At 37.0% G+C, this 18,396-nt stretch overlaps 1 protein-coding gene across 1 annotated transcript; it reads left to right on the top strand.

The window, feature by feature from the left end:
- Positions 1–8,771: 8,771 nt before the first annotated feature.
- Positions 8,772–12,391, top strand: LOC113758476 (the record flags this gene model as incomplete). The annotated part of the gene is made up of 5 exons (XM_027301318.1): positions 8,772–9,234; positions 9,351–10,565; positions 10,649–10,782; positions 10,865–10,940; positions 11,056–12,391. Coding segments are annotated over exons 1-5 (3,224 nt in total), but the record flags the coding sequence as incomplete, so codon positions are not given.
- Between the last annotated feature and the right edge of the window lie 6,005 nt (positions 12,392–18,396).

The following is an 18,396-nucleotide window of genomic DNA, read 5'->3' as shown; positions in this document are numbered from 1 at the left end:
AGAACCATTTTCGAGCAGTCCCCTGGAGGAATACTGGAAAAGCCTGACAAATGACTGGGTCGGGTATACAATATAATCGGAAAACTGAGATGAAGGCATGAATATGGTCTTCAGGATCACCTCGGCCATCATAAGAAGATATTGAGGGGAGCTTGAAGTTTGGGGAAGCCTTTCCTCATTGATGTCATCCGTGAAAGGTGGAGCCCTCATGTAATCAACTCCTGGCCTTTCCAAATGCCCAGGTTCTTCCTCAACCCGCTTCCCCAGCAAACCCCATGAGAATGCCTTAGTTATGAAGGCAATTCTGGAAGCAGCCTTAGAAGAGGCTCGCTTCGGGGTGCTCCTGATGAAGTGCCTTCCCTCGAATTCCTCATCGAATGGGCCTTCGGGGGACCCATCTGATTTCCTTTTAGAGGACTTGGCCTTTTGTTTGACTTGCCTCTTAAAATATCTAGCTAATTCTTCGAAGATGTTAAGGTTCTCATTTACAAACTCAGCAATACGAGTCATGGCTTCTTTATTTGCAGGCCGAGTAACTGGGGACTCCTGTCCTTCTGGGACATTTTCCTGTTGAGCTGCGGCATTGGAATTAGCTCCAATGGGATGTTAGGAACCTGAAATGCATGATAAAATGTACACGTAGCCTGTGAAAACTGTTTGGTAACGAATCATTTGATATCTTGTGAATTCGATTTGGAATTAGTGAAGTGAAGTTATGGATATAAGCTGGAAATTTTTCAGCCTTAGTCATGCTTGATAAAGAAGTACGTATGGATTTCTTTATATATTTTGGAGCTGTGGAAAAATTGTATTACTACTGAATTCGCTTTATAATACCTTGAGATGGTCATGCATTTGAATTTTGGGGTGACAATGTGATATTTTGGATGGAATTTCCTGGCTTTGGATCAAATACTTGAGTAGGAGGCTGCTGCAAAGGTGGTCTTCGGTTTTTAATAACTGTTAGTAGATTTAAACATTCGAAATGTTGACTTGGTTGTCACAAGAATTACTGGTTGGGTGCTAAGGGCTAATGATTGACGAAGCCCTTAGCCATTGAAATGATTTTTATAAAGTATTATTGGATGATGGAAGTTGATTGCTGGAATGTCTTTGGACTCCACTTTTATTTTATTTGCTTATGTTGGGTTTGCTGAAACCAAGTGCTAATGATTGATGAAGCCTTGGTTGACTATTTTATTTTATTCGGAAATGCAATTGTTGAAGGCTAGGGCTAATGATTGACGAAGCCCTAGTAACTTGCTATGTGATTTTTGCCATATTTTGATCTATATTGTGATTTCGAAACGGAATCGGAGCGGGGAAAATTGTATCGACCTTGCGAACCCGAGTAGCTGCGTTCAAAATTAACCAAAAAATATTTTCCAGCTAATACTATATTATAAAACTCTATACCTAGTGTTTTTGTCTAAAAACTTTCCATCTCGACAAATTCCTTCAGCTCAAACTAGCCTTGATAGCGCTAGAAAATAAGTTGTATAGCTTTCGGAAACTCTAAGTCTTATTTTAATTCTTTTCTTTCCCTAAGCTTTGCACTTGGATAGTCAACTATAGGAAAGTGCCAAAATACGAGTTTTAATAACTTTAGTTAAAAGCATAGGAACTTGCTCGGCAAGAAACCTTATTTTTAGGTAAGATAGTTTTAGTAATAATTTTTGCAAAAACCATAGCTTTAGAGAAATGCTCAAGTAACTTCCTAACGTGGATATTAAGAGATTTGTCGACTTATTTCAAGAAAATGATACTAGTTACCTTTTATAAGGAAAAGTACCTTAAGGAAAACTATAAGAAACATTTCTTCTACTTTTGTCAAGTTTCAACCTAAGTAGATCTTTGAATTTACTTCGAAACGATAAACTAGTTATATACTCGATAAACCTTTATAGCGATAAACCTGGAACTTGAATAGAAATTGAAAGTGTTATAATTGTGCTTTAAAGGTCAAACTTGATTTGAATAATTTTAAATAAAAGGCGCAGAAAACTTGTTTGGCAAGAAATCTTATTCAAAACAAACTGGTTCTGGTTTGCACCTCTAGAAAGGAAGAAATCCTACGAAGTATTCCATCACTTTCATCAGTTTAACTCTGGGGAAATTGTTGATTTATTTGGAGTAGATAAACTAGTTATGTACCAGATAACTTTGTATTTATAAATCAAGAACCGTATAACAACACTTATAGTTTTAAAACCTGGTTTTCTAGGGTATAGCGAGGACGTGGAATTTTGAATCCCAGCTTGAACCCTGAACTTCACTTTTGGTGAGTGTTCCTGCCTGTTCCTTTCCTACTTGAATTAAGTGCTTTCTTGACTTGATATGTGATAAATTGTAAAATGAGTTTTGATCCATCGAAGTGAGCTGTGTGTACTTTATCACACTAGCCGTTCGAGTGGTGACTTGTGCAAAAACATTTTCCTCCTGAATCCTTGATTCTATATGTAGTTACGTCGTTGGGTGAATCCCTCGACGCATGTATCTAACTACCATGAATCTAAAAGTAGTTACGTCCTTGGGTGAATCCCTCGACGCATGTATCTAACTACCTTAAATCCAAACGTAGTTGAGTCGTTGGGTGAATCCCACGACCCCTGTACCAACTACCATGACGAGTATATCTCGAGTATACTACGTCCTTAGTCGGCGAGCGAGCCCGGAATCGGGGTATGATTGGTGACGGGTTAGGTATCAAAATAAGGTGGTCTACGTGGAATTTAGGTAGTGAGAGTTGACGGAGGGTCAACTACGATAAATGGTGATCAAGTGAGGAAAATGGCTCCTGAGAGCCCCTATATCCTACCTTGTGCTGTTAAACGCTTTCCTATTTGTTAAACTTGTTTATGTTATTACTCGTTGCTTGATTTGAGTGACTGCATGTTTTGGGGCACCGCTGAGCTTTAGCTCACCCCACGTTTGTTTGTTTTCCTTACAGGAGGTGAAGATTGAAAGCATTTGCGCAGTTATGTTCCCTATGGTTGTACTTGAACAATTTGATTGAAATTTTCGGTGTGTAATGAATTCTAAGCTAAGCTTTGTATTTTCATTTTGGATTGTCACTTGAAGCTGGAAAAGTGTAATCTCTAATTCTAATACTCAATTTGTATGTTTGAATTAGTATAGTATATCCTTATCTTTTGCGAGCGTCGCTGGAAGTATTTAAGAACTGTCGATTGGCTAAGTTTTGTACTGTTATCTCTGAAGTTAATGTGGTGTTGTAAATCGACTTTTCGGAAGAATCCTTTTTGTGGTAGCTTAGGGTATTTGTCGGAGGATTTTAGGTTAGAATGCTTGCGTGAGTCCTGGCGAGAGCTGGGCAGACGGCCCGCCAACCCTTTGGTTCGCCTTAGGGGGAAGTGGGGTCGCCACAAGTACAATCGCAAAATTCAAAAGAACTATACTAGGCTAGTTCGTACCAGTCTCACGCCCTCGCTCGCATCCCCTGTAAGGAAAACAAAACTAACGGAATGAGCTAAAAGCCCAGTGAGGTTCCCATACACATAATCAAGTAGTTCAAACAAGGACATTAATCATTGAATAACATATAATCAAAAAAACATTTACAATATAAAAGCAATGGTAACACACTCATAAAAGGATACATGCTCACGCGGAGCCATTCGTTCATTCGTTCGCCAACCATTTTCTTTGTTCTTCCAACATTCAAAAAATTTGCAAGTGAAAACCCCTCCATTGTTCTTGCCATTCGTTCATTCATTTCATTTCCCCCACTAGCCAATTCTCTGGCCAGTCTCCACCAATCTTCGTGGTTATACTCGAGTATACCAAACATTATTCCAGGGTCACCAATCGTTCGACCGAGTCCGCTTCTGACTCGAGTCGATTGGTAATGAAGGGCAAGGGCCCAGTTCAGCCAAAAGACTTACATTCATGCACAAGTAGCATTTAATCATTTAATCATTGAAAATTTCACATTCATTTAGGTCGAGTGCGATAAAGTACACACTCACCTAGCAAAATTCATTTTTAGCAATCACTGAAAACATTTAACATATAATCAAACATTCACAACAATCCACAATGTTATTGGAAACATAACGTACAAAGAACATTCACCCGTTTAAGCAAAGTAACATCCAAATTTCCTTCCGGATAATACCCTCAATTATCGACAAACCCTAAGAATAACCAAGAGAAAATATTACGATTCAACCATCTAAAGTTTAGGTGAATCAAAGAAAATTCGAATAACTACTAGTACAATGTATAAAGATGATTTTTGGAGTGAAAAAAGTACATTTAGACCAAAGGACATGAGTAAAATATTTGTCAAACTCATGCTCACTCTTAAAACTTTGAAATCTCCATTTGAGTCGAAGTGACGAAAAAAACGTATTTGTATTAGTCGTTACTTTCATTTTTCCAAGGGTACAAGTTTCAACTGAATTCTAGCTTATATACCTCTACAAAAGAGGACTTGAATAGCCTAGACAATTCGAATTAGATTCGTCCTCAAATCCTTACTCAAGTCGCGAGTATATCTACCTAGCTCTCGAGTGAAAATTTGGGTAGTACGCCCTTTGTGTTTACTTATTTTCTAGCAATTTATGGCTTCATTATTTTTCTCAATTCAGCCCCAAAATCTCACACAAATAATCTTACCACAATAACCTTTTAATAGGCTCAATATCATTCAATTACAAAATAATGCTAGCAAATTTATCGGAACTAATGTTTAAGACAAATAACAAAATAACAAATTTGATGTCTCTTAGTATTTAGGTCACAACCGAAGCTACGCCTATCGGTTTAGGGTACACTTTATACCATTTCGAAGTTAAGACAAAGGGTTACTGTGACGACCCCACCTTTTCTTAGGGCATACCCTAGAATTTAGCGGATCGCCTGCCTGGCTCTCGTCAGGACTCACTCACTCACTTTAACTTCAAAAATAACATTACCATTGGACAACTGAACATTCACTCTTAAGTACATCTTGAATCAGTTTGAAACATAAATTTGTCCAATTAAAGAAATAAAATACTTGTTCTAAATATCCATTCTTAATATCACAACAACGCAAACAAAAGATTCAACCGTCTCAAAATTCAAAAGAGACCATGACTACACTATATACACCGAATAACAAATCTTCCCAAAATAACTTTCTAGTTCAATCCAATCACTCTTCAATCTCCGACTCCTGTAAGGAAAACAAAGCTAAAAGGGTGAGCTTACGCCCGTGAGGTTTCCATGCAAGCAACAATCAATAAGCACTTAAATCAGTACAATTAAGCAAGTAGTGCATATTTCACTGTACAATCACTTTCATTAGCAATTGAGGAAACACTTTACTGAACAATCACTTTTAAAAGGATACGGTGCTCGCATTAGAGCCACTTCAATGCACTACACACTCTGCTGAACTCCTCCTTATAACATCCAAAACAATAAACACTTCCCTCACTTGGATAGCCATATCAATATCAGTAATCTGCTACTCCGTGGTAATACTCGAGTATACCGAACACTTACCCAAAGCTACCGTCCTACCCGACCAAGCCCTTTGCTGGCTCAAATAGTCCGTTGAACAGAGGGTTTTGGGGCCCAGTTTAGCTAGTGTGATAAAGTATACACACGGCTTACAGTCATGCACACTTACAATATCACTTGATCAATTATCAACCTTCAAACTCAACTAAGCCGAGTGCGATAAAGTACACTCCCGACTTAGAAGGCGAGGGACAATTGAGATACACTTTGCAAAGGATCACTTAGCAATATTTCATAATACGTACATTTGTCACATAATTTCACTTAAGTACACATAAGTAGTTTAACATATAAATTCGGAAAACACTCACCAAAGATTCAATGAACTATTCGCGAGTCTCAAGTTTGTTTCCTGGCTCACCGCTACTTCCTGGGGCAATTTAATAATTTCAAGGTAAATATATAATTCGTAAGTGATCACTTATCATTCTTACTTTATTATTTAAACTATTAAAATCAAGTTTGACCTTGAAATACATATGTATTCTTTATTTACTATTTATCCTTCATTTTATTTTGAAACTTATTAATTTTATCATTTAAACCAAGAATTATACATATGTTCTAAGGTTATAATCTTATAGGTATTTAAATTAGTTGTAACCTATTTCCCACTCAGAATCCTAAGATGCAAGCTTAGAAACACTCCATTGGTTCTCCTTTTATCTAGCCAAAGCCTAAGTTGTGTGCACTTTAAATTTTATTTCACTACACGAGCTTCTCAAGTTTTATAGTCTTTAAAATACTTGTGAAAACAAGCTTAAGTGATTATAAGCCATTTTAGGTATATAGCTGTAACGAGTTACTTTGGAGTCTCTAAAACACCATAGGACTTATTCTATTGTTATCTCGGCCATCAATAAAAATTCCAGCAATATTACTTCCAATTTTCAGCAGAACTCCATTTTTACTTGCTTAAAACACTATATACGTAATATACATTTGATTCAGCATAAACTAGTGAAAATAATACCTAAGTTCAACAATTTATTCGATCAAAGTAACACACTAAATCTGCTATTAGCAGTTGTGTTATCATTAACTTTTCCAGTGACATAGCGGCTTGGTTTGCAGTTTCTTTCCTCCCCAATCTCTTAGGTTTCACTCCAGCTAGTCATGCAAAAGATAGTTTTCAAGCTACCGAGTAGCCTTAACCCACACACAAAAAAGTTTACAGTTAAGGTTTCGAAGGAAAGGCTAATCAGAAATTTAATTCTCTCTTTCGGTCATGATCATGGTTCGAAGACTCGGCCGAGACCGAGACGTCTCGGCCGAGTTGTAACCGTCTCGGCCTAGGCCGAGACGATACCGCGACGAATCGCGACCGAGATACTCGTCTCGCCGAGAAATCGGCCGAGAAGTCACCGCGACGGGTTGTCACGGTCGAGTCACCCCGAGTCATCCCGAGTCAAGGTGAATTTAACAAAAAATCTATAGAAAAAAAGCAAAAAAAGAATTAAAAAAGGGAAATTCGAGGACCTCTCTATTGCCTATATCGAACCATAGGTAGTACTAATGATCCTTCATACGGGGAAAGAAATGCGAGTGATGGGAAATAGAAACAAATTTGCCACAGTACTATCACGTGAAAAGATACGTTTTCTTTTCCACCTTGGAGGTGTACTACCTTCACTTTACTTTGAAGGTACTACCTTCACTTTACTTTGAAGGTACTACCTTCACTTTACTTTGAAGGTACTACCTTGAATAGTCCACGTTAAACATACTACCTTCACTTTACTAAATTATTGGACTAGTAGTGTTGCAGAACGTAGTAATCCTTTCCGTTTCCTTCAATTCTTCTTCATGGTAACTTAACTCTGTCTTCTTGCCGAGCTTTGGAATTCCGCCCTCTGAAACAAAGTAGAATGTTGCAAAAAGATAGTGCCCAATGGAGTCATTTGGCCATACCTTCACAGAGATAACCCAGATGGTTGTGATTCATGTCCTTTTTGCCTTGTTCTCCCTTGCCTTGCTTCAGCAGGTAATTGATTTTCTTATTGTACCTTCAGATATTCTGCTTGTAAGGTGCTCTAAGACATTAGAGTTATTAAAAGAAACTGATCCATTACAAGGGCCAACTGTAGCTTTCCCAGACAGTCGTTTCACTTATGATATGAATATACAGATTGGTTTAGGATAGAGTGTTCATCAATTAATAACAAAAGTAGTGGTAGCTTCAGGATTCATCAAGTGAATAGAATAATAGAAAAACCTCCCATTGTACTCAGTCTTCATGAGAGTGGGGGCATAAGTACTGATGGTTTTGCAATGTGTAGACTAAATAGCAGTAAAGAGATGAATAAAGCGAGGGAGGGGAAATGGGAGGTGAGTCCCAAGATTTTGGGTGAAAGGGAAGCAGAAAGAAATGGAGTGGATTTGTTTACAGCTAGAATGAGGTGGTGGATTCTCATCTGAGGGCAATCACGACATTATTGCTTTGCTCATGTGTTGTTCAGTTGATGCCAGTAGGGAATTCTTGGGGGCCTAGGTTGTTGAATAGCTGGCCGTCCTGCTCTTCCCTCCTGCTGATAGGTATCCCCAGGTGGAAATTAGCAATCTGCATTCACAAGTGACTCCAAAGCGTGAGTAAATCGCGTCTTTTTACCGGCTTTTTAATGGTTAGCAATCTTGGAGGTTGGATTTGTACTTTGCTTACTAATCCATTGCGATGCTTACTAAATTATTCTTTTTTCCAAGAATAATTTTTCCTCTATAAATTTAGTAATCCTTATGTATAAAACAAAAACTTTTGTAATTCTTGGACGACTAGGTTGCAAAGTGAGTGAAAAATCATGTGTAGTTATATATATATATATATATATATATATATGATGGTTAACAAAGAAATTGGAGAGATATGAGAATTGCTTCCACTGTACGTGTATATTTTTGTGCTAATAGAGAGGGACATTTAGTATTATCTTCCAACTTATTATAATACATAATCATCCTGGTGATCATGATCATGAACTAAAAACTATAGGAAGATGGAGAGCTAAATTATATGTTTAAGTTAATCACCCATCAACAAACAAAATGCCGAAGTTCTTATAATAAATGAAAAAATGATCATTGTTGCAGGTTTACATTATAGATTAGATGTTTAACTTACTAATATAATAAAAATAAATTATTATAATTATAAAATGTTAGAAACTGCTTGTTGTATTTTTTTTTCATATATCTTTAATTATTTTGTGATGTATTAACCATTTATATTGATATGTGTAATAGTTACAATGACGAGCAAGGATATTGGTTGGGAACATGGTAAACCCGTGGGAGGGAATAGAAAAATTGTGAGATGCAATTATTGTGGAAAAATAATGCATGGTGGCATTACAAGGTTGAAAGAACATGTCGGTCATGTCATAGGACAAGTTGAGCCTTGTCCAAGGGCCTCAAGTGAAGTTAGAGATTTAATGAAAATGCATCTAAAGATTGGTAAGATTCAAAGAGCTACAATAAAACAGAAAAAAGAAGAAATATTGAATTCTTTCCAACAAGAAAGTATGCATGGTAATTTCAACATGGTTGGCGACGAGGAGGACGAAGCCTTTTTTGAAATTGATGAAGAAAGTCGGATGGCGTTGGAAAAAAAACAAATGAAGCAAGCAATTAGAGAGAGCCAATACTTGCAATTTTTAGACGAACAACGAAGGCATTCGGTATCTGGGAGTCGACCTTCTATGTTTATGTCAGGTATGATTTGTAAACTAAAATATTATAACAAATTTGATACTATTTTATTAAATATAATTACATAAAGTTGCAATTTAGTCATTCATTTTTTATTTGTTAAATATTGTGAATTTTAGGGAATATGGGTGTTGGCACTTCAAACCCAACGACTTCTGAAAATAAAAGAGGATTGTCACGTAATTTCAGTGTCAGACAAGCAGATGAAATGACAAGCAGAGGAATTGAATCACATATGTTTCCTTCGAAACAAAAATCAGTCAAATTAATGTTTGCGAAGGAAAATATAAAAAGAGTTGGTAAGGCAGTTTCAAAGTTTTTTCATTTCAATGCTATACCATTTCATGCAGCTGACAATCCTTATTATCAATCGATGATTGATGAAATTGCCAAAGCTGGTTCTGGTATTAAAGGCCCTTCAGCTTATCAAATTGGAAATGAATATTTAGATGAAGAATTTGAAGAGCTTGAGAAATATCTTCGAGATATTTATGATAAATTTTCAACTTTTGGTTGTACACTTATGTGTGATGGGTGGAGCACTCGTACAAAACATCCAATAATAAATTTTATGGTATACTGTGATAGGCACATGATATACCATAGTTCAGTTGATTGTACCAATATTAAGAAAACTGCTGAATATATTTTCAAGTTAATGGATGAGGTAGTAGAGGTTGTGGGGGAAAAAAATGTTGTGCAAGTTGTGACAGATAGTGAATCTAGTATGAAAGCTGCTGGACAACTGTTGATGAAAAAAAGAAAAAATCTTTTCTGGTCACCTTGCGCTGCGCATTGTATAGATTTGATGTTGGAGGATATTGGCAAAATGGATAATGTAAAAGAAACTATTGCTCAGGGGAAGAAGATAACAAGTTTCATATATAACAGTGACAAAGTAGTGAATCTGATGAAGACATATACAAAAAAAAGGGAACTGCTACGTCCAGGTATCACTAGATTTGCAACTGAATTCATTTCTATGGAAAGTCTTCTTCGGCATTGTACAGAACTAAAAAGAATGTGCACCTCAGATGAATGGGCAGAGTTTAATAACACTACCAAGAGAAAAGCAGAAGCTATTAAAGTAGCTGAGTTGATATTGTCAGAGAAGTTTTGGAAAAAAGTTAGAAATGTGTGTGCAATAATGGAGCCTCTGGTCAAAGTTTTAAAAACTATTGATCAAGATAATAAGCCAACATTGCCAATTATTTATGAGGCAATGGATAGAGCAAAAATGGCTATTCAAAAGTCGGTGAAATCTTGGAAAACAATTTGGGAAGTGATTGATAATAGATGGTACAATCAACTTCATCGGGATTTACATGCGGCAGGTAATTTAAAATATTACATCCAATTTAAATATGTAATTTATTTATTTATTTATTTTCTAATTTTGTTATTTTATTGTATTTAGCATATTTTTTGAACCCGATCCTTCAATATTCTGGAACTTGTGAGTTTAATCTGGATGAAGTTCGAAGAGGGTTAAAGAACGTCATTGCAAAGTTGGAGCCAAATTTAGATGCACAAGTTGATTCAATAAATGAGGTATTCTTTTGATTATTTTATTTATTTATATTAATCAACAAATTTTAAAATTTTAACACTTGTGTATACATTATTTTTGTAGATCAAAATTTTTGCAGACAAAAAGGGAGGCTTTGGAAGTGCTATTGCAGCAAGAGCATTACCAAAATCTTTACCAGGTTTCAACTTAATTCATACTTACATAAACATCCAAATCATATAAATGAAGTTAATATTTTTATAATATTAAAATAATAATAATAAATGAATGTTATTATTACTTTGTTTGTTTAGCTGAATGGTGGCTTAACTACGGTGAAGATGCGCCAAATTTAAGGAATATTGCAGTGAAAATATTGAGTCAAACCTGCACATCCTCTGGTTGTGAGCGAAATTGGAGTACATGGTCATTAATTCATACAAAACTACGCAACCGTTTGGCAGTTAAAAAATTGCATAAATTAGTTTTTGTGCATTACAATATGCGATTGAAGGTGAAAAATTTGATGCATCAAAGAGATACTGATGATTTCTACAACCCAATTGACTTGAATCACATTTTTCACCAAGATGATATATTGGATGATTGGATAAGAGAAAATGAACAACCCACATTGCCTGAAGATAATCTGGATTGGTTGGATAAGGGCATTCATCAAACTGAATCAGAAAGTAGTGAATATCAAGAACATGACAACGATGGTTTTGGTGATACATTGTCCCAATATATTACCAAAAGAAATAAGAAAGGTCTTGCTGCATCCTCAAGTAGGAAACAAAAAAGTAAGACTAAACAAACCAGTAAGCAGACTGTTCCGTCATCTTCAAATAAAAGTGACAGCAGTAATGATGATGATGACAATGGTGACAATGGAGATGGAGGGAACAATTCTTCCAGGCATAGTGGTTACAATCGAGATAGCCAACAACCAGGAGGTATGTCATGGGCTCAAGGACAAGATAATTATTATGCCACTCAAGATACTGATCATGGCTATCGTCATGGTATAGAAGCACAGCGTCAATTCCTCAATGATTTAACTCAATTTTCAAGTGAGGATACTTTCTCTCACCATTCAGGGTCACAAAGATATAGAGGAGTCAATGATCAGATGCAAAATTTGGGTATATACTCAACTTATGAGCATGAATCTAATCAAAACCGTAGTACTAGTCAATTGGGATATGGCTATGACCAATCATATGGAATCACTCCTGACTATTACAGTGGATATCGGCCATTTGACAGACCTGGACAGGTTGAAAGGTCTACTAGCATTCATGGTAGTGGATACTATGAAAAAGAAATAGATAAGTCTCATGATGGTTCTTCTTTTGATTCCAATAACATTGGATTTTATGGTCATGATTCTACTGCATCATATGGTACCAGCGATAGTGTTAACTATCGAGGGTTTGGATACTACCATCAACAAATCATCTCCAATCCAGAAGTTCTTCCGTCCAATGATTATGGAACATCTAGTCAATCCTCACATCCAGTAAATACACCAGATAACTCGTTTACACTACCTACTCAAGGTCCTATGCCACTTCCACATCTGTTTTACCATTCATCGACCAATCACGATGATTTTGAACCACATCTCATTCTACTTGGTATTAACAGGTACGAAAATATAAAGTACTAGTATATCTTTTTACATATTTACCTTTTATCTAATATGATTTCTTTTTATTTTTGGCAGGAGATTGATCAAAATATTCCAACTTTATGCTATAAATAAATCTTTAGTTTGTATTGTTAATGGTTGATATTACTTTTGCAATTATTAGTTTTAAAATTGTGGTCTATGTTATTTTGATTTTATCTGTGATGCCATTGTATTAAATAATTAAAAGTACTTATCGTGTGTAATATGTATAAAAATAGTACATTTTACAAATTTTCTTTTGTTATTTTTTATTATTTTTGTTTAGCATACTTTTTTTTATATTATTAACAGTTTTTAGAATATTAAATGCTTTAAAATTTGCGTCTCACCGAGACCGTGACCGATATGCCGAGACCGATGTGGAACGTTCCGGGCCGCGACCGCGACCGCGACCGTGACTTTGAACCATGGTCATGATGGATAATTTTTTTGGCAACCCACAGCTTTTAAGCAAGAATTTCTTCATGACATCCTCAAGCAATGTAGCAGTCCAAATGTTCGTAGTTAATTCAGCAAGAAAGGAGCAGAATTTTGTTAAGAAATTTCAGTCACAAGCAAGTCCTACGGTTCAGCCATTCCAAATGCAGAACGGTCCCTCTCATTTTCTTCATTTCCTTACTCCCACTTATCATGCAAATGGTAACTTTGGCCACAGTATCCTACGGCAACGTAAAGTTTAAAGCTAATGGACTGAAACAATAGCTGAACTAGGCCTTCTCTCGACCAATATTGGAAGGGATTCCTGCAGCAGCTAGTTATGCAATAGGAAGCTTTTCATAGTTTCTCTATCTAGATATAAATCTTCCAAGCAAGCTGCAGCTAAAATACTATGCAACAAATCAGGTCTCAAGGTGGAATTTTTGGAGCCAACGTTCGTAAGGAAACCTGGTAAGTTTCTTTCCCTTCTCTCGGTTGAAGTGGACAGAATTCCAGCAGCTATTTCTATCATTTCCAGCTTACTCCTCTCGGTTGCTAGTTTCTTTTCCTCTCTCTTTTTAGTCAGTTACTTAGCAACGTTATGCTCAGCTAAGACTTATTCCCTCACTAAAATACAACATTTTCCAGCAAGTTTCCTTCTTTATTTTCAGCTCAAGGCTCAACAGATTCAGTCCAGTTTCAATTTCACTCCTTTATCAGATTTCTCCTCAGTTAAAACTTATTATTCTTTGCTAAAAACTAACATGCAGCCCATATATTCAGTTATATTCCAGAAATGAAAGAGTGGTTACAAGATTCTTACCTTTTTCCATTAAGTTTTAATAGTTGCGGATTGCTCATGCTCGTAGCTTCGGTCTTTCTAACTTTTGCACCAGCTCTACCCTATTTCCCTCACTGATGCAGTTGATGCGTGAATTGCAGACTGGTTTCACCTCTTGTACTCACTCTTGGCTCATGGTTCTAAGGTCACAAGCTGGATGAATGCAACTAACACTGTCTAACTCTCTCCTCCTCACTCTCTCGGTTGCACTGGAAGCAAGAGGAAATCAGAAATGCTTCCTTTTCTCCCTTTTGATTGTGTACTGAGATGAGAGAAATATGTCTTAGTTTCTCTCGGTCTTGCTCTTAAGGTCTGGTTGATATGAAGAAAAGTAAGGTGTACTTCTTCGCTCGGCTGATCACTCAATCTTCTTCACTCGGTGTTGCAGGCTGCTCGAGTTTGCTATCACAACTCCTCACTCGACCTCCCTTTTGTTTTCGTTCGTATAGATAGTGTAGACACCAAATTTTGAATAATTTTATGTGGCATCTATTTCATGATTTTCATTTTAGATTGCTTGCATTCGTTGTTTACTTTTAGTTTTAATTTTTAGTTTTAGCTTTTAAGTTTAAAATTAGCGTAGAGTTTTTAGAAAAAAGAAAAGGAAAACATCAAAAATATGTTGTAGTCATTTTGTTTTTATTCAATGCTTTCTTGAAAAGAAAAATTCAAAAAAAATAGGTTTTAGTTGGATTGGAAAAATGAAAAAAAAAGAAAAAGGAAAAAGGAAAATTTGTTCACAAAAATATGTTTATTTCTTTAAATTCAATCTTTGGGCACTTTAGTTATTTTTATTAAGTTATTTTGAGGAAAAAGAAAATGATGAAAAAGAAAAAAAAGGAAAATTTTAAAATGGCCATTTTTGTTTAGTTTTTTGTTTAAAATTATTTTTGTTTTGTTATTATTATTATTACCTGGTTTGTGTAATTTTGTTATTATTATTATTATTTATATTTTATCATTTCTGTAATCTTCAAGTTGTTTTCTTAAAAAAAAAAAAAAAAAAAAAAAAAAATTGATTCGCGGCATGCAAGTTGCCGCGACTTGCAAAGTGAAGATTCGGGTGAGCCCCTTGGGCTGCAAATACAGGAAGAAAGGACGGAGGTTTTAGGGTTGAAGGGAGGATCATTTGATATAAATAGAAAAAGGCAAGACAGCCGCAGGAGAGGGAGGAGGGAAGAAAGGTCGACGGCTAAAAATTATCAGAGAGAGCCGAGAGAGTTTCTTGGGGAAACAAAAAGTGACGGCGAGAAAATTTTAGGACAGGGGAGAGGGCTGATGAACGAGCAAAACCAGAGAGACTGAGAGTGGTAGGGGGCTGAGTGAAAAGCTGTGAGCTTGAGGATGGAAAAAGAAGATTGTTAGGGGAGCTGTTGGCTGCTGGAGAGGAGCGAAACCAAAAGGGTCTTCAGTCGCGAAGACGAAGAAGGGCTTGTGTCATCGCCCGCGCTCTTTCGCTGACGTTTTGAGGTTTCTGGCCGAATCATCTTGAGCCTTTTCTCCATTCAGGTATTGGATTCTTACCTGTTTTACGTCTTGACCGAAAGGGAATTGCAGAAAGCTTGCGGCTTTGCTTGTTTTTATGCTCGGATTTGTTTAGCTTGGACTGGTTTTGAGAGACAGAAACTCGAATGTGGTCTATCATGAATGTTCATCCCAAGTCCCTCTCCTAGCCTCTATGCTGAACTTATGACTCTGATGGAAATAAATTAATGCATAAGGTTCGGATAAGTTTCATCTGCACGAACAAATTTGCAGAATTTTTATTTCCCTAGCTTTCTGTATGCGCATTCTTTTCCCTGATTCTGTGAATTCCATGCTCAAGGCTAGTAAAGGGTTTTGATGAACCTTGTCGCCTGTTTCTAGGATGTTTTGTGTCTAAATGTCTAATGATGTAAACTCTTGGTCACACGGTTGCATGGGTCCTCGTCTGGTTGCAGATTTTGTGCATGAAAGCTTGCTGCAACAAGCTTGAAGTTGGCTTGTTGCAGCAGCGTGGATTTTCTGTTTCGATTGCCCAAAGCTCGAAGTTTTCTTTCCTTGGCTTTCTGTCCAGCATGATTTTGTATAAAAGAGAGTAGATCCATGTTTGAGGATATTTGACTAGTGCTGGGTTTCTTTGGCCGAACAATTTTTGCTGAATGTTTGCATCTGCATTTTATTATTTTTCTGAGTTGCTGTAAGCTGCGGAAGTAGCAGCAGCAATTGCAGAAGTAAAGAGGTCTTTGGCATTTGTTTGCTTGCGTGCAAAAATCAAAAACTTTGTTCAGGTTATGCTAACTAAACGCTTGAGATATTTACTGGTTTGGGGTTGATAAACCTATGAGCTTAGTGCATTTTTTTTTTGTGTGTATGAGTGGAGCCGCAGGGTTGCAACAGGAAGCCGCAAGTGTCGTCCTTTCTTTTGCTGCATTTCGTCTTCATCATTTGCTGCTTTCTTTTCTTCCCATAACAGCCCATACAAGCTAGTTTTTTTTTTGGTCATCTTGTTAGCTGAATCTGGTGTAACTAATTAAGGATAGAATTGCATGTTTTCGTCTAAATGTCTCATGATTTGCGGATGCACAAACAAGAGGGAACATTGCAGCAAGATTGTTGACCGAAAACTTTGCAGAAACCTGAGGACAGTGAAAACGCAGCAGATTCTATTTTGTTGTCGCAGCCACTGTTTCTAGTTGTCATTCGCATGAAGTGCTGCCATGAATTATATTTTTCAGAGGTGTTTAGCCATGTTTGTTAATAGAAGTTGGTTGAAAGCTTTGAATGGATCTTGCTTGCCGAATCTTGTTGAGAAATCATGGAAGCTGTTGAATGAATTGGCATGATAATCACTTGGTTTGTTTGATGCAGAGAATGCTTTCGTACGTTTGCATGCATGCATGTACTAATTCCAGAAAATTGCATCCTCACCCCCCAAGTCTCCCCTTCTCCTGCTATGGCCCAATCAATTGAATAATTTCATCAAATTGGTCCTTGATAATTTTAATTTGTGCAACTTCATTGCTTGTTTGCTTCAATTAACTACCATGCTTAGCTTAAATTGCACTTAAGTTATGACTTTAGGGACTTTATGACTAAGTGAGCCTTGTTTTGCCCATTTCTTTTAATTTTTCTTAAATAAAGTGGTGCCTTGACCTTTTTATTATTTTGGAGGGTAATTGAATAATTTCACTTCATTGGGGCGTCAATTCAAGGGAGGTACACTCTATCCCTCATTTGCACTACATTTGACCTTACGTGCTCCTACGTGTTGTGTGAATATGCCTGTCTACTTCGCTTTCCTTACCTCCTTGCATGCATTTACTTGCTTTTTACTTTTATTTAAGTTTTTATGGGGTATGTGTACACCTCTTGGCTTGTAATAGATAGTGCTCGGAGAGCATCTGGTCCATTCACCCTTTCCCTTTTATGCTTTTATGGGGTATGTGTACACCTCTTGGCTTGTAATAGATAGTGCTCGGAGAGCATCTGGTCCATTCACCCTTTCCCTTTTATGCTTTTATGGGGTATGTGTACACCTCTTGGCTTGTAATAGATAGCACTCGGAGAGCACCTGGTCCATTTCCCCTTCCCCTTGGTTGCTTGTTTTTGTTGCTACATGTTTAATTGCTTTATTAGGCTCTTGCATCTAGTCGAGCATGCTAAGTGCTATGTGCTATGTGTTTACGAGTGTTTTGGCATGTCTACTTGCTTTCATAGCCATGAATGAGTGGAATGGATGAATGTACGTTTCCGCTAGTCCAACGCTAGTCGGAATTCATAGAATGGGCTAGTCCAACGCTAGACCCTTAGGGATTTCCCCTCATTAGCATATCATTTGCTTGTTCACTACATATCATGCATTTTTCCTTAGTTTTATCATCTGGCATGCTCCTCGAGCCCCTTTTCCCCTCATTTTAGGATTTTTGCATCTCATACTAGTTATAGGGTACATTTGCGTGAGAGTCCCTTTCCGATAAGGGAAACGAGCGAGTGTGGCTACTCGATAGCCTTAGCACGCTAGTTTCGCCTTCTAATCAAAGGGAAAATCAAGTCACGATTTAGGTCTCCCCGTACCCAATATGCATGAATTCCCTAGACTCATGCATTCTCAATCCACTCTATCATTACACTTTCACTTTTGTCTCATTTGCACACATGCACCTTTTTATCACTTTCACTTGCACACGAACACTTTTTTATCTCCACTTGCACACGAACCCTTTTATCTTCACTTGCACACGAACAACTTTATCTTCACTCGCACACGAGTACTTTCATCTACATTTGCACACCTTCACTCTTACCTTATTACTTTTATCATTTTTTTACTTCACACAAACTCCCACTTTCACATGGCATGCATCCCACTCATTTTTCACGTCATTTAGATTTAGGTGTGACCTCTCCAAAAGGATCATTATTGGGCTTCACAATTAATGTGATTAGCACCACTCAACCTTTGAAGAGAAATTTCCCCCAATACCCCTAGGTCTAGGTTTTTGCATTCATATAGACATATCCAATATGCGATACATACCTTGGGTAGAAAACTAGGAAAGGTAAGGTTAAGTCGCGCAACTAGCCTTGGCTAGGTCAAAGGGGTGCCTTGGATTCTATCCTTGCCTTCCCATTTGTCAAACGTGACCCCCGAACCTTTTTCTTTGGCTTACGTGGACTAGGAGTCGTTTTAAAAAGGGTTTTACTACTTTGTCTTTAAAA

Source organism: Coffea eugenioides, unplaced genomic scaffold, assembly GCF_003713205.1.
Source record: "Coffea eugenioides isolate CCC68of unplaced genomic scaffold, Ceug_1.0 ScVebR1_531;HRSCAF=1224, whole genome shotgun sequence".
In the NCBI taxonomy this organism is placed as follows: domain Eukaryota; kingdom Viridiplantae; phylum Streptophyta; class Magnoliopsida; order Gentianales; family Rubiaceae; genus Coffea; species Coffea eugenioides.
Note: the sequence above shows the minus strand (reverse complement) of the source record. Positions and strands in the feature narration are given on the sequence as shown.